The 26,375-nt window shown below is 44.6% G+C and overlaps 2 protein-coding genes across 3 annotated transcripts in view; both read left to right on the top strand.

The window, feature by feature from the left end:
* Positions 1-13,115, top strand: part of adgra2 (adhesion G protein-coupled receptor A2) — a 35,874-nt gene extending 22,759 nt beyond the window's left edge. The window contains exons 3-19 of the mRNA XM_047590823.1: positions 3,317-3,388; positions 4,355-4,426; positions 4,514-4,585; positions 5,760-5,923; positions 6,326-6,539; positions 6,750-6,914; positions 7,042-7,240; positions 7,355-7,504; positions 7,592-7,753; positions 7,836-8,036; positions 8,151-8,334; positions 8,649-8,857; positions 8,948-9,075; positions 9,155-9,278; positions 9,368-9,516; positions 10,236-10,325; positions 10,464-13,115. Of these exons, the coding sequence (XP_047446779.1) occupies positions 3,317-3,388; positions 4,355-4,426; positions 4,514-4,585; positions 5,760-5,923; positions 6,326-6,539; positions 6,750-6,914; positions 7,042-7,240; positions 7,355-7,504; positions 7,592-7,753; positions 7,836-8,036; positions 8,151-8,334; positions 8,649-8,857; positions 8,948-9,075; positions 9,155-9,278; positions 9,368-9,516; positions 10,236-10,325; positions 10,464-11,880 (3,772 nt within the window). The 3' untranslated portion in view covers positions 11,881-13,115. The remainder of the gene's footprint in view (positions 1-3,316; positions 3,389-4,354; positions 4,427-4,513; positions 4,586-5,759; positions 5,924-6,325; positions 6,540-6,749; positions 6,915-7,041; positions 7,241-7,354; positions 7,505-7,591; positions 7,754-7,835; positions 8,037-8,150; positions 8,335-8,648; positions 8,858-8,947; positions 9,076-9,154; positions 9,279-9,367; positions 9,517-10,235; positions 10,326-10,463) is intronic.
* An 865-nt stretch (positions 13,116-13,980) lies between these two features.
* rab11fip1a (RAB11 family interacting protein 1 (class I) a) lies at positions 13,981-26,219 on the top strand. 2 transcript variants are annotated; one of them, XM_047590824.1, is made up of 6 exons: positions 13,981-14,710; positions 19,622-20,058; positions 20,194-21,100; positions 22,480-24,099; positions 24,494-24,599; positions 25,009-26,219. In XM_047590824.1, the coding sequence occupies exons 1-6, from the start codon at positions 14,361-14,363 to the stop codon at positions 25,207-25,209; spliced, it is 3,621 nt and encodes a 1,206-aa protein (XP_047446780.1). In that variant the 5' UTR covers positions 13,981-14,360; the 3' UTR covers positions 25,210-26,219. The 2 variants fall into 2 exon arrangements, with proteins under 2 accessions (XP_047446780.1, XP_047446781.1); XM_047590825.1 differs by lacking the exon at positions 22,480-24,099 and having other exon boundaries at positions 13,989-14,710.
* Positions 26,220-26,375: the final 156 nt, after the last annotated feature.

Raw genomic sequence — 26,375 nt, 5'->3', positions numbered from 1 at the left:
AATGGAGCACTCCATGTCTGAAGCGCTTTACAGACCATGTCTTCATTATTACCCTCTCGCTGCCCTACAAGCACGTCGCTCCTCTCCAGTCTGGTCTGCATGGGGCCCAGGTGCTCATCCCCTATACCCACAGAGCAATGACTCTTCAGAATGGCAGAGGACCAACCCCATTGATCAGGAGGGGGGGAAAAAAACGTAGATTCTTAATGGCAGCTTCTGGTATTAGCCCCGGCAGCAGCAGACAATAGCCCTTTTTGGGTTGGTAGTGAGCTTGAGTCTGCCACAATCCAATCGTACAGGCCACATGTGGCGAAGGGGATAAAGCCCCGCACTCAGGAGGTTACAAAGCATAACTCAAACAGAAAGGCCGTGGACACAGTAATAATACGTTGGAGAAGTCCATGCTACTATGGAGGAGGATAACAACAAGTAATAGCTGCAGTTCAAATGTCTGGGATTTTAGACAGCGATACTTTCGGGATCAGAAAGCGCGAGGCTTTGAAGTTTTCCTTGCCTGCGTTGTTATCCTCTTGCTCGGTGATAGCTGTTGTCATCAGTGTCAAGGCCGCTGAGCTGTGAAGCTGTTGTCAGCGAGGGCACTGTCTACTCCAGAGGGCACGCGGACGAGTCATCGCCTGAGCGCGAGGCCTGCAAGGAGATGCAGCTCGCACTCGACTGTAGGTCTGAAATAAAGCTGGACGCGAATCAGAGAGCGCAGGAACATGGTGATTGGCCGCAGCAGGGGAGATTTGGGTTGGATCGCGGCGGCGAACAAGCGCTGACATTTTGGGCTACCGTAAAGGCTCCGTTCTTGGCCGGCGCGTCGAGCCGTGTTGACTCTGGTGAGCTCCTTTGCATTCCCCAGCTTGGTGATAAGAGAGTGTGTCAGAATTCGATAATTCGGCGGGCCAAAACACACAGAGCGCTGTCCCCTTTCAAACCAGACAGGAAACGCAATATGATTTAGCGCTTGAAAATTGGTCACTCGCTCGTCTTCAGAAAGCTCAAGCAACATATGATCTCTGCTCTGTCACATGTGGCCGCCTGCGTCATTGGATCTGTTTAAGTGTGGCCTGGTTATGGTTAGGATCATATATGCATGTGTAACATTAAGTGCTGCTCAATGTAACATCATCTATGAACAGCGAATGCAACTTTTCCGTGCTTGTCTGCGTGTATGCATTTGATCTTTTGATAGAATTATTGAGATTTGGAGCTGTTTTCCGTTTTGTAGTGCAGTTGAGTACAGAGGATCTCAGTCACAAAAAAAGAAACATTTTAATCTTCACTTCAACAGAAAAATTAAGGACGGAAGAGGTGAGATTGCTGTCTAGCAGACTCTTCTGGATTTGGCCTTCACTTGAGCTCCGCTTTAGCCGTCGATTTAATCCAAATACGAACGCATGTTTGATACAGGTTACACATGGATGTCAGTGTTGCGAGTGCACGCTCGTCCATGAGTGTGAAAGACATGGAAAGAGAGGGAGTGACAGACCTCAGTGAAAGGAAACAGTGGGCAGTGCCTCGTCTTTCATCGCCGCACTAATGAGCCCCGGGACGCACAGGCTGGAAACAGCAGTATTGTTCTCCCCCCGCCCTGGTCAACAAATCCTATACAGCTACTGACACACAGAAACACATGTATATTCAGAGAGGTACACAGGCACACAAAGATCAGCACATACAGTGCATTGTGACACGCATATACAAACACACACACACAGTAGATTATTGTTATTGTCAGAATCATAGAGGTGGAAATATCTCTTCCTTTTTTTAAAAAGCTGTGAAATTGTTGCAAAATGTTCTGTCTGAAAATCTGGCATCCTCTCAAAGAGCCGGGCTGAGCTGTCAGAGGCAATATTTTGAGGCAAACACAAATAGACTTCAGCCTCATTGGTCTGAGGCCAGATCGCTCCATCATTATAACCTGTCTCCTGTTTGCAATCTAAATACGAGCCACGGCGGAGCGGGATCTTGGAACGAAAGCACAAAAACCTCTGATCACTTGAGTGCATCCTAGCCCATACCGCACGGTATAATCATTCTGCTGGAAGCCATTTTGTAAGAGCGATTTCCCTGGCCTAGATTCACCAGACAAGTTCTTGGAAAGTGGACAAAACAATGGCTAAGAGATGCCTGAGGTCGTATGTGGTGTGAGGCCTCTCGGTGGAGAGCAGCACTGACAGATAATCTCTGCGGAAAAAAGAAAACACCAGAAAGTCCCCGATACCACGAGGCATCTCCACGAGAAATGCCGGCTCTGCGTTGGTGCTTGTGAAGTCCTGAAAGGAAATCCCTCTCTGGTCCCGACTGGTCCGATGGGAGCAGACATTTTTCATGGAATAGGAACACGCGTTGTCAATAACCGTCCATCTCCTGACCTGATCTAACCCCACTATTCCCGCCTGACCAATAAAAAAGAAAAGAGAGAAGAAAAAAGGGCTCGGATTCATAATCTAATGCAGGTTAGCTGATGGGGAAGGGTTATCTGGTCGAAGAGTTTAACTCATGGGTGTGGAGTGGGAAAAGGGTGGAGATAAGTGCAGCGGATAGTATGAAACCAGATATTCAAAGGCAGCTACAGAGATGAATATTTATGGTTTGCAGTGGTCAAGTTTACTGTGGGAAGACCCACTTTGAACCGAGCAGAAGAAATGACGAACCCTCGCGCTAGCTGTTTTAGATTCCGCTGATATCTTATTTGTTTAAGCATCTGCGTGCTGCTTCTCTCAAACCCAGGTGGCTGCTGGGATAAGATTTCAGATCTGTGGGCTGAGGTATCCCGCTGTGTCCCGCTAGAGGAGCCAGGTTTGGGAAACGAGTCTGCACTACCGTTTGTTTGAAACTCGCAGACGCCTCTCTCTGTGTGTTAAAAGAAGTGTTCAACATTTTTAGAAAACCCACCGCAGAAATCAGAGAGTGAAACGGATCGTTTTGGCAATTTTCTGCCAGTTATGTGCTGAACGGCTTCTTGGCCATGAGCGGTAACTTCCTGGAATCTCTACTAGTTGTTTGTGCTTGTGGCCAAGAGTTACATGCTCTTACGCTTTGGTTTCGTCAACGTAAAACAGGATTTAATTTGTTAATTAGTAACCTTTTGTGGTACGGATTTTATTACTATTTAGGGCAGCACCTGGCAAACCGTTTCCCCTTAACTCCAGTTTTTATGCTAAGCTAACTAACTCCAGAGCATAAAATGTGTCAATGTGAAGATCTGACCGCCAGCAAGAAGTGTGGAACAATTCTATAGCCAGCATCGTACTTAAGTGCATTTTCATGGTAACTAAATATTTTCTCTCTCTTTCTCTCCCAGGGACCTCAAGCACAACTTAATCAGCACCATCATGCCTGGAGCCTTCCAGGGCTTATCTGAGCTTCGGAAACTGTAAGTACACATCAGCATAAAAATCACATTCCAATCGGGTTCAGAGCAACAAACATAAACATTGATGGAAGTCGGGGACACAGGCTCATAAATTCTGGCTTAAACGTATGAGACAAGCTAGTTTGTTTAAGATTGTTCACAGGCTGACAGTAGCCGAGGCAAACCCATGATAGTATATACTGTTTTGGCAGCTCATGGCAGCGTGCGTTATATTGAGCTCCTGGGGTTAGTGTGACCATAAAGGCCTCTTCACTGCTGATCTCTGGAGAGGCCCCGGGATGTCATCTCCATACCCGGCTTTCAAACCCTGAGGAAAACCTCAGGATTACGCCGAGGCTCCTCAGACTTCATTGAATGTGACAAGGCGACTGCTTGCAGCCGCTCGCTGCCTCACTCGTCGAGTTTTTGGACGCGGGGGTCTGGTTGCAGCGTGGGCCGAAAACCGTTCGTCTGCGCCGCTCGGTGTGACTCCCCTTCCCTCCTCCTCCTGCTTGTGTTTTCCCTGCAAGGTCTGGGGCTTCTCAAAACAAACAGGGGGAGATAAACACATGCTCTGGACAGCTCTCTGCCGGGTAGTGTCAGGGGTGCAACAGAGCAGATCCCTCTCTGGCTGCAGCCATACATCACACTCAGAGGTGGACAACAGAGCAGGGGCCTTGCTTTTACCCCTCTGGTGATAAACTTTTACTCAGATCCTATGGAGTCCTGATAAGGGAAAGTGGCCGGGGCTGCAGGCCTGCTTATTTAAACCTTTAGCTTCACAGCCTGGAACGTAAAATTGCAAACTTTAGCAGAATAACACTGATTGGTTTTGCTATAAAGACGAAGGAGGTCCGACGAAGTTTCGCATGCATATGCACGTATACGTACAAGACATCATCCTCCGAGGCTTGAGCGGTTGAGACAAGCGCTCGTAATTTGAAAATAACTAACACATTCCTCTGTTGTTTTTTCTTACACTTTAAGCGACCTTTCCAACAACCGCATTGGCTGCCTGACTGCAGACATGTTCCAGGGGCTGACCAATCTCACTAAACTGTAAGAGACAGATTCATTGATTCCATAAAAATCCCGAACTCTCTGTGGTAAAGCTGACTTGTTCGTATCCAATTTGTCTCCCGTTAGGAACCTCTCCGGCAACATCGTGTCCACCATGGATTCAGGGGTGTTCGAAGAGCTACCGTCCCTCAAGCTAGTGTGAGTGTTAAACTCCGTCAGCATTTACACACTGCTAACAAAGCTCAGTCTCACAGTACGCTATTCCACATCTGAAGGGTCTGCTTAATGTGTTGTACATTGTATAACAACATGATTTGTCGCTGGTGGTATATTACTTAAGCTGTGATAAATCAGAGGATGACTCTACAAATATTCCAAATCTAAACAAATTAGATTTTCATGTACAGTACTGAAAATAAGTGAGCCTCTTTATGTACGGGTGGAAACAAGAAATCTCAATCATAAAACAATTCAACGGTGGGTGTCAGCCCTGTTTTTCATAAACACGTATCATGTGTTGTGGTGGTGGAGCCGAACCTGAATACGATATTCGGCATATGATATTTTTTTTTACAAATACTCATTTTGAACAAATCATTTTGAAGTTATTTGTATTCTAGAAGAAGACAAACATCCTATCATTAAGCTGCCGTTCCTCAAGTGACCGCAGTGAATGTTTGTGCGTCTGCCTGGATTGAGTGACGTTCAGGAGTCAGGGTGAAAAGTCTTGACTAACTGAGTGGACGAAACACAACTTAACTGCATCAGTAGTTTTGTCGAATGGAGAAACATAACTTTTAGGAAGCAGGGTTTGACCGAGAGGTTATTCTGTTAAGTTACATTAGTATTGAGACGTCTGCTGTCAGGTTCTCTCACATTAAGCATTCATGTTCTTGCTTTTATGTACCTCCAAGTGCTTTATAGTCACAGACACATCTACCCATTCACACACACATTCGCACACCTGTGCCACACAACTGGAGGTTGGAGCCACAGTCTCCCACAAGCACCAAATCATCTATATTAGCTGCATTTAATGGTAAACACCAACCAGCATTGCATATACATCCATAATTATTATAATGGCAAATTAAAGAATACTTATTTTTACACCTACATATCTAAAATTAGAAGTGTAACTTAAAAAACAGGATTATTACACATGTTTTGGATTTTATTTGAATACAAATAAAACTACTTTTTTTCCCCTCAACAAATACAGATACTGGATGGTTTGCACAGCCCTAATGTGTTGATACTGTACTGTGATGACGTGGTGCTGTCGTTCAGTTAAAACGGTTTCTGAGCCTCCTCAGGTCGAGTGAATCCTAAAAACCCCCCACTGATGATTTATGATCATGTCTCCCTTTAGGAACTTCAACTCCGAGTACCTGTCGTGCGACTGCGGGCTGCGCTGGGTCCCAGGCTTCTTGCGCACCAGTTCAGTACGTTTAGGAGAGGAAACCTTGTGCGCCTTCCCCAAGAGCCTGAGAGGAAAGCCTCTGCGTGGACTAAAGGAAAACCAGCTGAGCTGTGGTGAGAGCTCCTCCACAGTGAGGCGGGCGAACGCAGCGGTTCACCACCTTATTTCAAACAACTTTGCCCTTGTAAATGACAGTGACAGTGCAGTCATAATAACGTTCAAGATCATTTCAGCTATTTCAAGAATCGTTGGAGCAAACGAGTCAAAAGCGTTTTAATCCCAGCAGCTCAGAAGGCGCATATTTGTGAAAGCATCAGTGAGCTGCGCTGACAGCTAATCCTGTGGGTTGCATTTACGAATTGGTGCAGGCTGCATCCAATCTGTTGAAGAACAGCCGACTTATAATAGCTTCTGTGGAAACATTTAGCTGAGGTTGGATAATGAGAGAGCAGCAGAAATAATTCAGAGTGGTGTGTAACGGTCACATCTGCGTCTCTTCCCTCCGCGTTGCTCAGACGGCCCTCTGGAGCTGCACACCCTGTCGCTTCTGCCCTCCCAACGTCAGGTGGTCTTCAGGGGTGATCGGCTGCCCTTCCACTGCACCGCTGCTCTGGTGGATAAGATGACCACCTTACACTGGCGTTTCAACGGTCAGCTGGTGACGTCCGACCCAGAAATGGATATCCAGCTTGAGAACAGTGTGCTGCATGACTGCACCTTCATCACCAGGTGGAGTAGCAGGGTACAAATGGGCTCTGAGTGCCTCGGTTTGCCCTAATTTGTTCTGTTGATGCTGCCTTTCAGTCTTTATTCAGTCTCTCAGCTGCCCTTTCAGCTGAAAAGACATTGCTGGGCAAATAGAGATGATTGCTTTCTCTTGCTGAAGCGGTATGTGGTAATTATGTGTTATAATGAGCTTTTCTTATTGTCTTTGTCCAGTGAACTTATCTTATTCAACGTACATGTGGAGGCCAGCGGAAAGTGGGAGTGTGTGGTTTCTACTGGGCGGGGCAACACCTCTCAGGCTGTGGAAATAGTTGTGCTGGAGAACAGCGCCTCCTTCTGTCCAGAAGATAAAGTTGTAAACAACCGTGGGGAGTTCAGGTTAGTTACAGTCACAGTGGCACATTATTATGTATCATACGATACACATCATATCACATATATATATATATATCATCACAAAACTGCAGATCTAGCATTCTAATTATTCAGTGGTGTTAATGCACAGGTGGCCCAGAACTGTGGCAGGCATCACCTCTTATCAGTACTGCCTGCAGCTGCGTTATCCCTCCCTGACCATCGAAGGGGGCATGGAGCAGAAAAAAGCTTCTCGATACTGTGACCGTACTGGAAAGTGGCAGGACGGCGACTACTCAAACTGTCACTACACCAATGGCATCACCCGTGTCCTGCACACTTTCATCCTGGTCAGTATGCTGGTCAGACCACGGCGCGTGGTTCCTCTTCAGCACATAACGCAGACTTAGTGTCTTGACGTGACAGCTCATGTCCTTGTTGTATTTTTGCCTTTTTCGTCTCAGAGGCCCATCAACGCCTCCAACGCTGTCACAGTCGCACATCAGGTCCGCACCTACACGCTGGAGGCTGCAGGTTTCACCGACTCAGTAGACGTGATGTATGTGGCACAGATCATGGAGAAGTTTATGGAATATGTCAAGCCGCTGCGAGAGGTGAGAACCATTTAATTGCGTAATTAAAAGAGCCTTTTACGAATGGGGGCCAGGTGTAACATTATTACCCTCGTAAATCTGCTCCAGTTGTCAGAGGTGATGGTCGAGATGGGCAGTAACCTGATGCAGGTGGATGACCAGATCCTTGCCCTCGCTCAGAGAGAGAAGAGAGCCTGTAGCTCCATCGTCTACTCCCTAGAGACGCTGGCCTGGCCGCAGCTACACAGCCATGCTCAGGACTTCTCCATGGTACAAATATAGCCATAGTTTATTGTGAGATATATTTACGTTTGTGTAATTTGTTAGTAAATCGGAAACTTGATTTCTACAGGTGTCTAAGAACATTGTGATGGAGGCCCACCTAATTCGACCGGCCCACTTCACTGGTATAACCTGCACCGTGTATCAGCGGCGCGAGGTGTCAGCGGGAAGCCCAGGAATGGAAATTCCAGAGTCAGCTCATGAACAACAGCTTAATTTCCGCTGCAGCACTGGCTCCCATAACACCTCCCTCAACAATTTCCCCATAAAGGTGAAGAATAAGTATTTGTCCTTGCACTGCCTTGTTCCCTCTGTTACCACATGCTCATGTACCCAACACGTTTTAATTTCAATATTCATTACATGATTTGCATGTGTCCTCCAGAGTTCTGTAGCCCTGGCGTCAGTGACTCTCCCGGCAACTCTGTTTCCTCCTGATGCCACAGCGGACTGTAAGCTACAGTTTGTGGCTTTCCGAACTGGCAGCTTTTTCCCTTTGTCTGGGAACTCGAGCAGCGCTGCCTCTCGCAGACGTAGCGTCAACACTCCTGTCGTCTTTGTTGGACTCGGTACGGAAAGACATCAGCACATTTAATTTAGAAAAATATAATTAAATTTTTAGTTTGTCAAAATAAACAAATATTGGAATGAGATTTTCAAAGTAGATAATAGCTGGAAATGAATATAAATTTCGTGTTTGTCGTTCACGTTCAAATAGAAATAGTGGAATTAGCCTACAGTGTAGTGGCACTGGAAATAACACGTGTAAAGTGAACAACTCAAAAAAAAAAAACTATCATGTTATGTTAACATAATCATGTCTGAGTGTTTTAACTGAATGCCCATTTTTTTGTCTTGATAATTTCCCCCTTATCTTTGCCAGACGGCTGCAGCATGTGGAACTACTCGGAGCCCATCTGGGTGTCGCTGCGCCACTTGTCCCCCGGTACTGATGCCGTGGCAGCTCAGTGGAGTGTTAAGGGGCCGGAGAAGCAGGGAGGCTGGAGCCAGGAGGGTTGCCAGCTGGTCCATAGCGACAGCAGCACCTCCACAATGCGCTGCTACGTGCTTAGCAATTATGCTGTCCTGCAGGTGCAGTAGACTCGAGTATTTAATCAGTTCCTCCAGGCTGGCAGAGGTTGAATGAGACTTTCATTTGACTTGTGTGTGATTTCTCTCTAGGAGGTGCCCGACTTCCCCAACTCCACAGGCAGTTCCATAAAGGTGCTCCACCCCGTGGTGTATGCCTGCACTGCGCTGCTGCTCCTGTGCCTCTTCACCATCATCATTACGCATATATTACACCACAGGTAGTGTTGTCTTCATGACTTCTTGCTGCATTCTCTTATTTCCTACAAATTCTCACGATTTGACTTCATCTTCCTGCAGCTCAATTCACATATCAAGAAAAAGCTGGCACACATTGCTGAATACCTGCTTCCACATCGCCATGACAACAGCCATCTACGCAGGAGGCATAAGCTTGACCAGCTACCCAGTGGTTTGTCAAGCAGTAAGTTTTGAATTTGTTGTTTTAAATATTGTCAATCCAATTTAAGCAGTTTACCTGTGGACCCGGTGTCTAATCTGACTGCATTACAGGTGGGCATTGCCCTGCACTACTCCTCGCTGTCAACCCTGCTGTGGATCGGAGTCAGCGCCAGGGTCATTTACAAAGAAACCGTGTGGAGAATGCCACGGCAGCCAGAGGGAGATTCTCCTACTCCGCCTACTCAGCGACCCATGCTCAGGTCAGTGAACAAGCTACAGCTCACCTTCACACCCTCCCTTTACCATGGGATTATTGTTTCCCGTCAATATGGTGCTTTTGAGTGGCTACTCAAAGGTGGTCATTGTGCTCAACAACCATACAACCATCCCTCTGTTTTTAAGAAACCTTGGGGGGGACATAACAGTGTGTTTGCTGTAAGGCAAAAAAAAAAAAGAAAAAGTCAGATGAACTCTGATCAGGGGAGGTGAGGAATGTAAGAGTCCAACACAACAGAAGCAGTGGGCGTTGTAATAAATCTGCGCTCAGGAGCTTCAAGGAGTGCACTGTCTTCTCCAATGTTCCCTTCTATTTCTTCTCTCGCTTTCCTACCTCTGTGATCTTGAAGCGGCAATCATACGCTGTGCCCCTGACCTCGCTGGACCTCCAGCCACCCCTTTGTTACCCACTTGGCCACATGGGACCAGGCTGCAATAAATCTCAGACTTTGGGAGCCTATATTGACCCTTGTAACCCTCTGCCCACTAAGAGAGTGAAAGGTCTCACAGCCCTGTGCAGATTATAGACAGCCGGAGAGACATTAAAACACAAAAAGGAAAATGACACGGTCATGCTCACTTTCAAAAACATCGTAGCAGCCAAAGGTCACATAGCATCCTGTGGCACAAACAAGAACTGCTTTTTATTTCTGAAACTGCAGCTGGGAACGTTTGTTTGATATGGTGTTCACTGTCGTTCAAGGTTCTATTTGATAGCTGATGGAGTTCCCCTCATCATTTGTGGGATCACCGCAGCTGTCAATGTCAACAACTATGGAGACAACAGCCCTTAGTAAGCCATTTTCTGTTTTATCCTTGAATCACTTTGTATTATTTTATTTGGTGCTGAAGTGAATAATTCAGAGAGACATGCTGAATGCACAAAGATGTCCTTGTTTTGCGCTGACTTCCATCTTTTCTGCTCATACAGCTGCTGGCTGGTCTGGCGCTCGAGTCTGGGGTCATTCTTTGTCCCCGCCGGCCTAGTTGTGTTGGTGACCTGGATCTACTTCCTGTGCACTGTGTTTCGCCTGAAGCACCGTGTGGCCAAAGAATGCACAGGAACCACCTTGTCCTCTCCTGTGACTGAGAGCCATCCTGCGCTGGCAGGAAGCACCAGCCTGCTGTCCACAGACTCGGTGGTGGGACCTATAAACCCCATTGTGCCTCCAGAGGACGAGTACTCTCTGAAGACACAGTTCTCTGTGCTGGTGGCCACCCACTTCCTGTTTGTGGTTCTGTGGTGTTGTGGAGCCATGGCAATGTGGCTAACGGGCCACACAAGCTTGTTATTCAGCTGTCTCTATGGGGTGACCGCCATCGTTTTGGGGGTGTTTCTGGTGGTGCACCACTGCTTTCGACGTCTGGATGTGCAGGCCTCGTGGCTGGCTTGTTGCCCGGGCTATCAGCGCGCGCATCCCATCTCTACTTACACACACACCTGCACTACTGGGAGTGGAGTTCAGACGTCTGAGCAGGGATCCCAGCTTTTCATCAACTGCCACCCACCTGGCGATTCTCACAACTCTTCATCAGCCAGGTCATCGTCCACGCCGAGTGGGATCAGCAGCGTTGGCCCTGGGCCTTGCAAGCTCACCAACCTGCTGCAGGTGGCACAAGACAGTCCAAACAACACCTCACGTGTCACTACCGGCAACAACACTAGCACCAGTACTGACAACGTCACCAAGCCAACAAACAATGTTCCTCCCATCATTAACTCTGCAGCGCCTGTACACCCCCAGAGAAGGAAAGTGAGTAGCAGAACTAAACAAGGGAGTAGCCAGTATTATCATCGGGGTGAAGGCAGAGGTCACTACCGTCTCAAAGCTCTAAGGACTGCGGGAGGTGGGGGCAGTCTTGGAGCTCTGGGCCCCACAGGTTTAGAGCACCTCAACTCATCACATGCTGTTTACAAAGCGGCCACCAGTGAGAATGGCAGCCTCCACCACAGCCTCTCAGAGAACCAGGGTAGTCCACTGACGAATGGGAAGCGGGTGGGAGAGTCGGTCGCCACCAGCCCCTCAGAGGGTAGTGACGGAAGCAGCGGAAGCCGCAAACCCTTCCCGCTGCTGCCGTCCATGGCCAGCAGAGCGGCCATGCACGGAGCTCAGCGCCGATGCGCCAGCAGAGACAATTTGAAACTGGCCGCATCCGCAGAACGTGAGACTAAGCGCTGCTCGTACCCTTTGAACAGTGTCACCACCACTGTGCCGGGGGCCGCGGCGCCAAATGGCACCCTAAAAAACTCTGTGCTAGAGCTGGAGCAGGACATGAGCGGCACCGACCAATCCCAGAGCTCTGTTGGAATGAAGAGTGGTTTGTGGAAAAGCGAAACCACAGTATAAAATATACCTACATGTGAACATCTATGCATGACCTTAATGAACTCTTAAATGACAGGGTTATGTTGTATGGTCTTTTAATAATTATATAATTTAAGATATAATATCACAAAGGCAGCCAGGACCCTAAACTGGTACTTTTGCCTCTGTAGCATTGTAAGAGTTTGCTGTGAAATGGAAAAAAATAATAACGCAGGTTTTTTTTTTTAATTGTCATTTTCAAACATAAGATACGCATTTATTTTATTCACTTTCCAAAAATATACAAGATATCTCTGAAATTGACATGTAATGTTGATTTTGGATGTCTAATGAAAGCTTTATTGTTGCAGATGTGATTTTTCTATGCATATCAACTATAGCATGAAATGGAACGCAAGATGGCCCATTTCCGAAGTACGGCTGTATGCATTTAATCTGTGGACAATCTTTCACCATTACGTTTGCTTCAAGTAACTGTTTGTGTGTGCTCACTTATGCACTTGTACATTCTCTCTGTGTTTATGCATGTGTGTGTGTGTGTTTGTGCACAGTCAGAGTGAGAGAGAGAATTTGCATGAATGTGGTTGTACAGAATGTCAGAGTGAATTAAAAACACTATGCGAGACTTTTGATTATAAAAAAATGTTTCCTTTTTTTCTGTGTATTCCCATCAGCACTGAAAGAGATTCTGGTGTGGTAAATTTAGAAAGAATAAAAATGTTTGATTGACTGCCCCCTGCTGGATAGCAGAAACGCTTCTCAGTTGGTGCTGCACTAAAAAACGGATTAACCTTACAGGCTACTGGTATACCACAGGTTTTACAGTGACAAATTCATCCAACAATAGAATCCAATTCTGGTGGCATAAGTGTAATTTCTCGAAAGAGTATTCCTAAAATACTTTCTACTTACCAGACCAGAATGACCAGAATATGAACAGTGCATTTCACCAGACTTACAAAAGCCTAAGTCATACTTCCGTTTTTTAGTCCATTTGATAAACTTCCAATTCAGGAAATTACAGCATCAGGAAGTTGTATTTCTATTGTGCACTTCGTTGTCAAGGCTCTTTCCATTGTTCTCTCGGCCACTTACTCTATATTGTTGTAGTACACTTGGTGTTTTACTGTGTCACCAGCCTGTGGCATGTGGGCTTACCACTACATACTCTGAGCATTTTGATCAGCCCCAACAACCATGTGACTCTGACTTTTACTGAACCTCTAATGGAAAATAAACAAAAGATGTGTCCTGTTGATGATTCAGTATGTATTTTAAGAACCGTAAATATAATCTGATCTTAACTTTGCCTCTACATCACTAACTACAATTTTGTCCAAGTCCAAAGTTGTTCAATGTATTTAAGGGAAAGTATTGAACCTCATAAGGCACTTTTTGAATAAGAAGTAGTCACATTAGCATTTCTATCTAGGTACTAGATGCTACTAGCTACTTACATTTCTTAAACTTGTGCCGAAATCCAAATCCACTGACAATTGTTTTTACGATAATTCACATTTAAAATTATTAATGACACATTTCACTAAATGTTTCAAAACATTCAGTTTGTGGAGCTAACTCCGCTTTGCATATTATGCCATAAAAAAAAACATGAATGCGAGGAGTTGTCACTGTGACATGTGTGTTTTCATCCTGCAGTTTAACACGTGAGGAAATCTAACAAACAACATTATATTTGTTTAGGCGTTTGTGTGCTACACCAGGCCGGTAACTAACAATGTGTTTTTTAGGAGGTGTATATTTGCATTTTATTATTTATTTATTCGTAGTCGCAATGTGGGAGTTTTATTTTCAGCTCTTGCGTTGTCATTTTAGGTCCACAGTAAAATAAAATGAGACAACTCATGTATTCTATTTGTTAAGTACTAAACTCTCATCACTGGGCTCAGGTCAGAATTACTTGTTGTCATATTCACGTTTTCAAGACTTTTGCCTCGATAAACTGATCTCTGATCAGGGGCTAATGCTGCTTAACGGTCTTCCATGTCGCGACGCCCTCCTCCTCAGCCGACCAATCACAGAGCGGCCTCGAAGATTGACAGGCGAGTTAACCAATCAGAGAGCGCTGTGTAGAGTATGGGTGGGAACTCATAACATCAGGGAAGTATAGTGTTCAACTTAGCAGAAAAACAAAGCAGGGGAATTGTGTTGATGAAAGCCTCTTAAAGGAATTAGTCCCACTGCCCTGATGTCCTGGGTGTGTTACCCGGGCTAGCACCAGCGTCACTTTAGTTCACCGGGTGTTACTCAACTCAAATGTCATCAGAGGCTTAGGTGTAGCGCTGCGAAGAGGAGGGAGAAGTATTACGACATCCAGTCGAGCTTCCTGAACTCAAGGGAAGCTAGGTAACCAAAGACCTGAAGCCACAGAGGACGCAGGTCTGAGTACAGGAAGAGGTTAACCAACAGTCCGAAGTTTTAAACGAATCCTACAAAACTATCAGGACTGACTTTTGATAGAAGCTGACCGTCTTTCCGCGATGTCTCTGGCCGACCAGAGCCAGCAGTGGTTTCCTACGAGTGTCCAGGTAACGGTGCACCAGGCTCGGAGCCTGCGTGTTAAGGGCAAGAATGGCACCAACGACGCCTATGCCATCATCCAGGTGGCCAAGGACAAGTTTTCCACATCCGTGGCGGAGAAATGTGTCGCTCCGGTGTGGAAGGAGGAGGCTTCCTTCGACCTGCCGCTCTTCCACCCGGGAAACGCCGAGCGCTGTACGCTGTATGTGGTAGTTATGCACCGAGCCCAGGTGGGACTGGACAAGTTCCTGGGACAAGCCGTGGTCAACTTACTGGACCTCCATGACAACAAGTCCCGCAAGAAGACAGAGTGAGTGATTATTGTTATACAGACACGGTCGGCCTTTAAATTGCTCTCAACAATGTTCATATGTGTTGTTATTTTTTTTATTTGTGAGGGTATGTGTTGTAGTTTAGGGTCACATGTATTTATCCACAAGTTCAGATAAAGTCATCTCAAAGTTCAATTTACTTCGATCTGGGTCAAGTTACAGAGCAGTGCACCACATAAACAAAGACTGACAAATTGTCCCTCCTAGAAACAGGTTAACAAACATTAGTTTGCTCTAACCTCCAGCAGACACTGCTCTTTCCCTCTAGCATTCATTTACGTTTCTTTCTAGTATTCATTTACATTTCCTTTCCTATATTGTTTAGAGCCAGGGCTTCTTTTTCAGTGAAACGTATTTCCATTTCCCACTGAGTGATCCAGTCTGACGCGGTGCAGGTTCAAGTTTTCCAGTTGCACCTACCTCATTGCTTAACTTATTCACAATGGGACATTGCATCATTTGGATTTTTCCTAAAATACAAAACATTTCACTCATTTCGCAGGTTGGTCTTACTACAAACACAGTGGCAAACACAGTTTGTAGTAAGACAAAGCCAAATTAAATTGTAAAACGCACTCAGATCACATGGCCAGGGTTACTCCTTGAGTGATAATGAATATTACATTAGTCATAGTTAGACTTTACTCCGTATCATGGCCCTCTATATCACAAAGGGTTTTGGCATTGCAGAGCAAATAAGAACTGGTTTCTGAGACAATGGGATACGCAAATGAATGATTGAGTCTTGTCGTGGCACCGTTTACACATCACTTATAGTCAAATTAATGTAGATATTATCATCAGGCCGTGAACATGCTGATAGACTCCCTCTTCCTATCAGTGTCTGGTATGACAAACAGTCAACGGATATTATTCTGTTTTTCCTTTGTCTGTTTTCATTGGACCAACCCTATAAACGGTTGGCTGAGACTCCTACTTGATAAGTTGGTGTGACACCTACGTTGTCACTGCCAGCTACATGACAGAGGCCTGTCTCCAGATCATTTTGCACATTCCTCCAGGCTATTGACTAGCTTGCAAGGCGTGTGCTCACACCCTTGTGCGTTATATATTAATCAGGATGACACGTTCGGTTTGACGTAGCGTGGGTGCACCGTGGGCGTAGCAGGAACCAAAATAAAACATGGTCTTAGTGTGGAATTGGTGTACACACGCCCCTTTATGTAAGAGGAAGTTTAAAAATAATTATAGTCTAATATAGACTTTTTCCACAGTGGCAAAACCTTTCTCATGGCTCGCAATTGTGAAGTGACCGTTAGCAAACAGTGAGCCAGAGATTGTACATTCTCACTAATCACTCAAACTGGGACAGCTAAGATACGGTGCCGGAATGACCTAATCCGCTCGTTGTTTTACCGTCACATCGCGTCATATCATAAATGTTATCTCGTGTTTTCCCAGTAGGGTTTTACATGTTTCAGGCAAAGTTCATATCTTTGCACTTCCTTTTCATGTCTGAGCTCCTGCGCTCTGCTCGCTTGTCTCGCTCCCTCCGTCTCCTTTAAGGATCCGGTATGCACGCTGGGCCCTGGATGTTGCTTTTCTTTTTCTTTTTTTTTTTTTTTTGCCTCGAAGTGTGTGGTGTTAGATTACTATCCTGCCTCCCCATTGTGCTGATGCAGGGTGTGACACTGAAGACTTTGTTTTCCATCTGGATGGGAACCCCACTGATGCCTCTGGCACAAAAGAACGAATTCGAGTAGAAATGGCATTTTAAGGCCACATCATCTGAGCTTGTTAAAGAATATGATAAGAAATAATTAAGTTATAGTTGAATAATTCACATTTTCTCATTTTTGCAGCTCCATTTTTTTTTCTTAATCTGTTCAACAGCATATTTGATATTTTTGCCAGTAACTGATAGAAACAAACCGTGATTATTTTCATTCAGTTGTGACATTATTTTTTGTCCAGTACTAACAAATGATGCACACAAGCAACGACAGTGCAGAATAGTTCATCTGCCACAGTAGTAAAAGCACAGTATCCTCACATTTATATATTTAAACATATTAATACTGCAAGTTTTTACTTCAAATATAACTTGGAGTACATTTCCAATTTCCTGTCACTCAGCCAGTGGAGAGCTCCAGATATTTTGGAGTTGTTATATTGGACCACTTCCAATCATTGCAGAACTGGTTCCCTGAGTCAGGTTCATTTGTTCAGACACCCGAGCCACCGTATTTATTTTGTAAACAAACAGAAGAGAATTAGCAGTAAAGCATTTCCCATTCTGATATATGATATCCACCCAGCATTACAATCGACGTCACTGAATACAAATAAAGCTTTCCTCCTGTGGTATTAAGATATTATTTATTAATGAGCCTTTGTAATGCAATTAAGTGACAGATCATGACATCAGTGTCGGGTGTCTGGGTATATGGCGATTTGTTTTTTTTTCTTTGCTGAAAGCCTCTCAGGTGGCCACTCACAGGCCTCTCTGTTAATCATTTCACATCTAAGAGAAGCGTATTCAACGGTAAACAGAGGGAACCTGTCCTGCAGGACCAATGAGAACATGCACCAAAGGCAGGGCTCTGTATTTCTGTCCCAACAATACAGAACGTATACACCCTGACTGCCTGTTAATAATCGCAGCAACGCATTGTGTCGTTTCATTGTACACCCTCCCGTAATTGATGTAGACGAGAACAACGACAAACAACTTCTGGAACATTTTGAGAATGTGTTATCTCCCCCGTCTTTGTGCTTTGACTCGGTTAGCGATTGTTTGCCTTGGCAGTCTCTGTTCAGATTGGGAGAAGAGGAATGTTTGAATTAGACTCAGAGTAACTTTCATTACATCACGTACCGCGCAGCACCTCCCTGCGTCTGTGAAAGTGTGAGGAATGCTGGTTCACTCCCATGCCTGCTTCCTGGCTGTTATCCCCACAAGAGACCGTCTGGACGTCTGCCTCGCGACACTAAAAACGAATGCCGTGACACTAAACTCCGTATGAACTGTCTGGTTGATAGATGCCGTGCTTAAAAACAGACATGGCTATCTTACATTTATCTCATTTTATCACTCACGGTGTTACACCGAACCTTACAGTGTCTCGCATTTTGTACAAAATAAGGCTGGGGATTCACACATTTTCTTGAGGCGAAGCAGTTGAAAGACGGAATTAAAATTCTAAAAAGGGAAAAGGCTTTTCATAAGGGGCACTTCTGCCACAGTATTAGCACGTCTAATAGCAGAAAGACTTGAAATGGACAAGAAAACGCTCGTATGTAATGGCGGTAATTGCTTGTTTGGGGTCGGTTTTAAGTAGTGCCCTCCAGAACACTCTTACCTTTCCCTTGCAGACAATAAGTGCTGATCCTGTACAACAGAGAGGACATGAGAGGGGAGAGCTCAAACAAAGCTGTAATTGTCAGGCTTTATCTGCCGTTGGCATGGTACTCCCAACAGGAACTGGAACAAGCTGTGCACTAGTTAATGATATATATCAGTGTGTGTTGTGACTAGATACAGCAGGCTAACGATAATACATCTGACATACTGTACATACTGTCATATGGAGCAAAAACCATATCTGTATCTACCGAGTGATGATGCTCATTACATGTGTAGGCGTATTTTACAAAGCGGTATTAATGTTTACTTGTAGGCAAAGGCCAAGTGCTAGATGTCAAAAACACTTCTTATTAAAACAGACTGCAGTGAACTGTCTCCCTCACACTCACACCAGGAAGACTGGTAATATGCATTATACATATTACCAGTCTTCCTTCTCCTTTTGTTGATTGTTGGTGTGTTATGTTAATGTCTGAGTATGTTTGTGTACACGCTACTGGACACTTGAATTTCCCCCAGGGGATGAGTAAAGTGTTTTTCTATTCTAGTCTCACGCTGCGGAAGTGCTAGACACTGTGTGTTTACATGCCAGGTTTATAGGACCGACTCATAATGAAATAAAAAATACCATATCATAAAAAGTATGGTTTTGAAACTACAACGATGTACCGTAGTCATTTTGAAAAGCTTAAATGTTTTTCGTTGTTTTTCCCAATAAATGACGTAAACAATTACACCATCATCAAAATGAATCTTCTTGAAGTATTTGCATGAATTTAACCTGAAACAAACGTGCAACATGCTGCATGTTCTTTTATTTTTTTATAAGCTCAGTTAAATACCTGATGAATCTATGTAATGTCACAATCTAGTATAACATGACCATCACATGGTCTGAAATCATAAATCAAGCACAATAAAGGTAAATCATTACTTTTTCTGCAAATACTATGCAGCGTCATATTTTTTATATTCGCCGACATCAAGACGAGGCCCAGAACAAGAGTTTTCGTTTGGGGACCTTTTATGTTGTCCTAACAACGTATCATGCGTAGAGGACAAATGGAAGTCAGGCTTAGTTTGTACCCTTGCACCTGGTCTACGCAGAGCCTCCCTGTGCGCTGGTGTGGGCGCATTGTTTCTTTAATTAGGTAATTAAAATTCTAGGAGGCCAAGGGTCAGCCTTCAGTTACTAAACTGGAAATGGAAGTGAGAAGCTCATGTTGGAGTTTAAGATAATAAATGTGGATCATCAGTAACTTTTACAGACATCGCTGAAACACCTGATGTAGAGAAGACATCTGAGCTGGTGTGTAGTAGCCAGAATAAAAGAGATACTTTTTTAAACCAATCACAGTCTTTACTGTGACATGTGGTTACATTTCTGAGGAGGCCGGGCTTTAGTGTAGGAGACCCAGGCTTATAAATTAGGTGTCAAAGGTGATAAAACGGGGCTTTAATTCAGTGTAACAGTCTGTGTCTGCGCACAACAGTTTTGATCATTAATTCTGAAAGAGATTCTTTCCAAACGTCTGATCATCATTCCTTCTGTCGTTTTCAGATGGTTCAAGCTGGTGGACAAGAGTGGAAAGCAGGACAAGGAGCGAGGGGAGGTGCTGCTTGATATTCAGTTTATGAGAAACAACATGTCAGCCAGCATGTTTGACCTTTCCATGCAGGACAAGCCGCGCTCTCGCATCTCCAAGCTGAAGGATAAAGTCCGTGGGAAGAAGAAAGATGGCTTCTCAGACTCCGCTTCGGCTATTGTTCCATCTGTCAGCCAGGTCCTCACTGACAGCGAGGGGGAGGCTGATGCACAGTCACTTAATCAAATACCAGGAACAAAAAAGAAATCTAAACTCAAAACCCTCTTTGCGCCCAAGTCCAACTTGCAGCGTAACGTCTCTCAGTCCATGTCTACGCTGGGTACTCTCCCCGAGAAGAATTCATCTCTCAGTAGCAGCCGCTCATCTGGCCTCAATGTGGACTCTCCCGAAGGTAATGAACCCTTTCTGTGCTCTTTACCGTTTGATGACTGCATGTTGACAGTGATAGCTTTCCTCTTTCCACAGTAAATAAAGGTATTTTGTAGTTCAACAATGACTTCATGCTTCACTGTCTCTCTTCCTACAGTCAAAAAGAAGTTCAAATTACTGGGACACAAGCGAACAGGCAGCTCAGACAGCAAGGTGTCTCAGGGTCCATTTTCCTTACTGGGTCGCTCCAAGCAGAGCAACAGTGACCTGAACAACTTGTGCATCAACGGCAGCCATGTGTACACGGAGGAGACCGAGCCCAAGAGTGGATCTACGCTGAGTCTGAACAGCTCAGGCCAAGGCTCCGTTGAGGATATTCGCAAACACACCTCTGATCTCCCTGCAGATTCATTTAATGCTGCTCCCCCCCCACGTGCGTCTTCAGATAAGGTTTTAATGGAGCAACAGCGCCATCAAGAGGAGGAGGATAGAAGGAAGGCAGAGGAAAAGCGTTTAGCAGAAGCAAAGAGGCTGGAGGAAGAGGAGAAATACAGGGTAGAGATGAAGAGGCTGCAGGAGGAAGAGGAGCGCAGGTCCCAAGAGGAACAGGAGAGGAAAAGACGCTTCCTCGAGGATGAAGCAAGGAGGAAGAAACAGAAGGAAGAGGAGGAGGAAAGGAGGAGGCAAGAACAAGATCGCAGCATCCTGGAAGCACAAGAAAACCAGAAGGCTGAGGAGGAACGGCGCAAAGCCGAGGAGCAGAAACGCCAGGAGGAGGCTTCCATGAGTGACAGGCTGTCGTCCCTGTTTGGTATGATCAGAAAGAAGGAGGAGAAAAAGGAGGAGGTGCAGCAACAAACTAAGGAGGAGCAGCTTCCCACCCCAGCCCCTCGGCTCTCCCACCGCTCCGACAACCCATTTGATGACGCTCCTCTCAGGTCCGATCCTCCACTAAGCACTAACCAAAGCCAGGAGGATCCTCAGAAATCCAGCGTCAAACCACAAAACCCCTCTGCCATGGTCTTCCTCAACCGCAACGCTAAAGTGTCTGCAGTCAAACCCAGGTAGGTCCAGTTTGGTATTAAATGTAGATATTAAGGCAAATCAGCTGTACTGGCCAAGTGCATATACACACACACACAAACAAGTTGTTTTTGCTGTACTCACAAAGAGTAGCAAGGTTGCCTGGGGACTAGATACCTTGCTCAAGGACATTTCAGCCAATGAATTGGTGAGCCGACAGTTTCAATAAATCACTGGTAATAATAATGTTAGTCTTATACTTCTTGGGATGCTATTGTTTTTTTTTGTTTTTTTGTTTTTTTTGCAGTCACACTGCAATACTTAGTCTGTCTTCAGGTTAGACTGTCTTCATCGGCACTGCAAAATAAACTGAAAAACTGTCCCTGGCACTGTTTTGATTGTGTAGCTATTGTATTTAACATTTTCTTTCTTTCTTTTTTTAATTTCTGTCCATTTATAGTATATAATTAACACGTAACTGATACCAGTCAGAAATATTATTTCAGAAACCTGAAACACTCTGTTCACCGTCTCTGTCAACATTGAAACTTTGGCAAAGAAAACACAACTTTCTGTCCTTTTTGCGTTAACAATGACTCAGCCTCGCAATTGTCTGAATTCCTTCCCATGGCTGACGGACTTGTTTCACCAGTTTGGTCTCCTTACGGATGAGAGATTAGGTGTGGCTTCTGTTACTGAAGATGTTGTGAAACAGGTTGTGGAGTGAACAGAGCTCAAAAAGACTGACTGAGCCACAGTGTTTCTTTCTGCGTGTCGGTTCGGTTAACTTTTTAGATTAGATTCGTTGTAGTAGTTTGTGGACTGGATCGGACTGGAGTCGAAATGGTAAGAAGATTTAGCTTTTTGTCTGCCTCTGTTTCCCAGAAGGCCTTGTTTTCAAAAATGTTCGTTAGCCGAGGCAGTTTAAGTTGTTGGTAGCATTTGGTTGTAAGTTGTGTCTCTTTGCAGGGTGATTTCTTTGCAGCAGAGATTCATTTCTCAGTGTGACCAAGTCACATCTAAAATGAGTTATTGCAAATCATGTGACTAGCAGAAGCTGTGTGTGTAGATTGGCCATTGACATTACACTGTGGATCATTTTAGGACCAAATTATTTTGTTGTATTTTAGTGGCTGCCCCTTTTGGTGCATTACTGTGATAATGTTTTTGTGAGGGATCACAGAAACATCACATTATTCTCTCTTTATGTGGTTTGGGATAGTTGTGAAGAGCTATGCATTCTTGTGTTATATATGAAGAATAAGGTCTAAATTATGAAAAGCTGTGGCTGGGTATGAGTTAAATTAGTTATCAACTTGTTGACATGAAATGCTCTGGTTTGACTGGTGATGGGTTTTACATTGGTGACGTGACTTGTGGTCACACTGACCTGTAGGCCTTTGTTTTCACTCCTTGGCAGATTGGCTTTGGAGTCTGAACCCACTGACTGCCAAAACTCTGATCAGCTGTGCCCTTCTCCTGCCAACTCAGAGTCCACCCTTTCTAGTGTCCCGTTCGAGTCCCCTGATACTTTCTCCACCCTCCACACATCCCTAGCTCCGCAAAACGTAAGGCGAAGCTTGTCCGACAGCACGGAGAATTTGTCGTCTGGGGGATCTTCATCCACAATGGCAGATCAGAAGAAAAGAGCCCCCTTTCCACCCAACTATGCTGACAAACAGACAGGAGGAAGTCATGGTCATCTCAGAGAGATAAACAACCCTGCATACGTAGAGGCTGATGGATCGCAACAAGCCATAAATAAGTCTCTACCACTTCCTGATTATGAAAGCCTCTTTCCTCAGAAAAGACACGGAGTGCAAGGGCAGACTCGGTGGGATCACATAATAGCTGAGGTCAATCAGAGACACAGAGACGTTCCTGTGTTTCTGGGTCAAGAGATGAGCGTAGATGGCCCAGTAGAGAATGAACCAAGTCCTAGATCTTACGTGTCTCAGGAGAGCCCACGACGCCAGGAGACCAAACCTATGTCATCAAAGAAAGTAGCTGCCCCTGCTCCACCTAAACCAGTGGCTTCCCCAGTCCCACAACCAGTTGTAGATTCCAGTCAAAGACAAAGCCATAACACCACTCACCAATCTGCCATGAAGACTAATCCGCCTTCAGTGTCTGCTGACGCCTCAAACAGAGGGATATCCAAAGATGGAGTAAGAAAGGTGCTGCACCCTTCACCTGCAGCAACACAAGAATCCAGGCAACAGAGCCAAATGGACAAGGACAGAACTCCATCAGACGATCAAAGGAAAGTCGCCGCGACCAAAGAAGCACCCACGGCTAAACCCAGGCAAAGGGTTAGCCAGCCGACACAACAAGAAGGCGGACAGGCTAAGGAGAACTTTGCAGACTTCGACCCATTCCCCAGTACTGACCTCCTTCCCAAAGACCCGTGGGCAAAGCTCAAGCCGAACCAAGGAGCAAAGGACAACGTGACTGGCAAGGTACAGAAAGAGGAAAAACCTGAAGATCGAGGAATGACAGTAGAGGATCTTGATAAAATTTTTGCTCAAGAAAAAATGGCAGATCCCTTCGCAGGTTTTAGTGGCAGCGACGCAAACAAATATAGTCAACACAGGAAAGTAGATGATGGGTCAAGACAAGAGAGTCCTGTTTTTCAAAGAAAGAATTCGCAGAGGGGAAAGAAGATTTTTACACCCGCAACTCACTCAGCTGATAAGGCTTTCATGTCTCAACAAGAACCGGCAAATAAAGAAGGAACAAGCTTACCCACGGCTAATGAGAGTTTCTCCACAAGAGATGTCTCACCGCAGTCTCAAACGGATCTGAAAACACAAAGCGATTTTTCTGAAAGAGAGGACCCATTCGGCGCAGAACCTTTTGTCGCACACTCGGCTTCGATTTCCTCACAGCCACTAGCAGTTGTTATGGAGGAGCCAGCATCCCAGGCAGGAAGTTTGTCTGGGGGAAAGACGCTTTTGAAAGCATGGGTCTCACCCTCCGATGTTCAGCCTGTCAGTACTCAGAATAGCAGTGGAGGTGGGCTAGGCTTGACTCCGCGCAGGTGAGATTGCACTAGGCTGTCTGCAAAGTCTGCCTTTGTGAACATGCCGCATTGCACTGGGCGCTGTTGTGATGCAAATAAGTTGTTGTTGGGATGTATTCTGGGTGTGACTAACTCGAAAGCTTCTTCTTTTCTACTTCCCCCATGCTATTACTGTTGCACTTCAGTCACTTCAATCACGGTGTAATCATATACATAAGCATAAAAAGATGCTATATTGTTGATTCTTTTCAAGAATATACATATATGTATATATACACATATATATACATATATAAAAACATCTAAATATATATATATATATTTAGATGTTTTTCTAACTGTCTTCACTTGCCTATTTAAACTTGTCATCTATACTTTTAGGTCTTTATGATAATATGCACTTTCTTTACAGGCCTCATCCTGTCAAGCCCATGAGCTCAGCTGAGATCCAGCAGCCCATCAGCAATCCTGCTGTGAAAGAAATAAGGGCCCGGGACAGCACACCAGGGAAGATTAAGGTACTGTCTTGTTGTCGTAATTTATATGCTGTGAGGAAAAGCACCAACCGATTTCACACATCCCCTCACAGAAAGAGAGGAGACAAACTAGATTTAGCTGTAAGCGAGAGCCTGTAGAAAAAAAAAAAAAGCATTGTGCTTATTTAATAGTGGTTATTTATTTCCTACAACTGAACTGAATTTAAAAATTATTATCATGAAAAAAATTTAAGTTGACAGCTGAAATCACATCTGGTCTAACATGATTATTGCTCATAGCGGATGTAATGAAGAAATTATCAAAATATCTCATCAGATGGAATCTTCTCAGTTAACAACAAACCAACGAGTTCACTAAATCAGTAAACAATCAGTATGTTTTAATAGTGATGCATGAACTACATCCATGTCTTTTCGTCCCCCCGCTCAGGTGGCAGAAGTGGGAAGTGGGCCTTACAGCCAGCTGACGCAGGAAGAGCTGATCACACTGGTGGTGAAGCAGCAAACTGATCTGTCCAAGAAGGATGCCAAGATCAGCGAACTCGAGGAGTACATAGACAACCTGCTGGTCCGCGTCATCGAGGAGCAGCCCAGTATCCTGCATGCCCTCAACGCTGCCAAGCCGGTGTGAGGGAATGTCTCCCGGGGCCAGAGGGCCTCGCTTACGGACACTAATTTGGTTTCTTGTGTGTTTTTATTCTGTTGTCACTGTGTACTGATAGACAGGATGAAAGTCTTAGAGCATATGCACTTTTTTAGCTTCAGAGTCAAATAGGTTTGAGACTGTTGATAAGCTCTCTCTGAACTTTTGATGGTTAAACACAAGCAAAGAAAAAAATCTTTATATAAGCAAATGAATGTATTTGTTTTGACACTATGGTACTGCGAGGATATATTCAGAGTCTTGATTAATGTACCATACCATCTAATATAATAAGACCTGTGTTGAGCTTTATTTAATATACTTTAAAAACTATTTTATTGACTTTATACACTGGGATATTGCTGCGTGATGAATGATCAAATGCTTAACCTCATGAAGCCATTACTGCATCTTTCCCTCCACCACGTCCCGAGTCTTTTTAAACTTTCTTCTGAGAGCATTGATTTGTTTTTTTTTTTAACCAGACAATCAACACCACACTTACTTTGTACTCACCACAGTCGAATGTCAGAGATATTGTGCCTACTGATGCTTTGAAGAGGTGTTATTTAGAAAACCAGCAAAACTAAAAGCAAGCAGCTATTACGTAATGTATGTATTTTGCAAGTACAGAATCCAGCTCTTCTAACATTTATGCAAGATTATGATCACTGTGATGTTTGCGCTGTATTGATGAGATAGAAAAACCAAGAGATAATCAAAAGCTAATCACCAGAGGAACAATAATGCACTCAGTTTTGTTAATAACCAAGCCTTGTCTTTGTATTTGAACTACACTAATGAATGCCTTTACAAGCTAGAACTGTTTCATGTCTTGGTAGCAATATTAATCTTTCGAACGTACAGACCTGTGCCTTCAAGCCTCCGTTCAGTGTTTGTCCGACACACAAAACAATAATAGTACCGGTGATGTAAACACGTGGAAGCAGCAATGCTGAACACCATGCTTTTATTTGAAATAAAGAAAAATGATGTCACCAAAGTGTTTGTGTGTGGTTGTCTACATGCAGCACATGTGAAAACATACATAAATGAAATGCTGATATACGCAATTAGCACTTCAACATGCTCAGATTATTACACCAGCAGCTCCAGTTGTTGTCCTCCACAGCAACATGTGTGAGAATAAAGCA

This window comes from Mugil cephalus, chromosome 8, assembly GCF_022458985.1.
Source record: "Mugil cephalus isolate CIBA_MC_2020 chromosome 8, CIBA_Mcephalus_1.1, whole genome shotgun sequence".
NCBI lineage: Eukaryota > Metazoa > Chordata > Actinopteri > Mugiliformes > Mugilidae > Mugil > Mugil cephalus.
The sequence above is the reverse complement of the archived record's forward strand: the minus strand, read 5'-3'. Positions and strand labels throughout refer to the sequence as shown.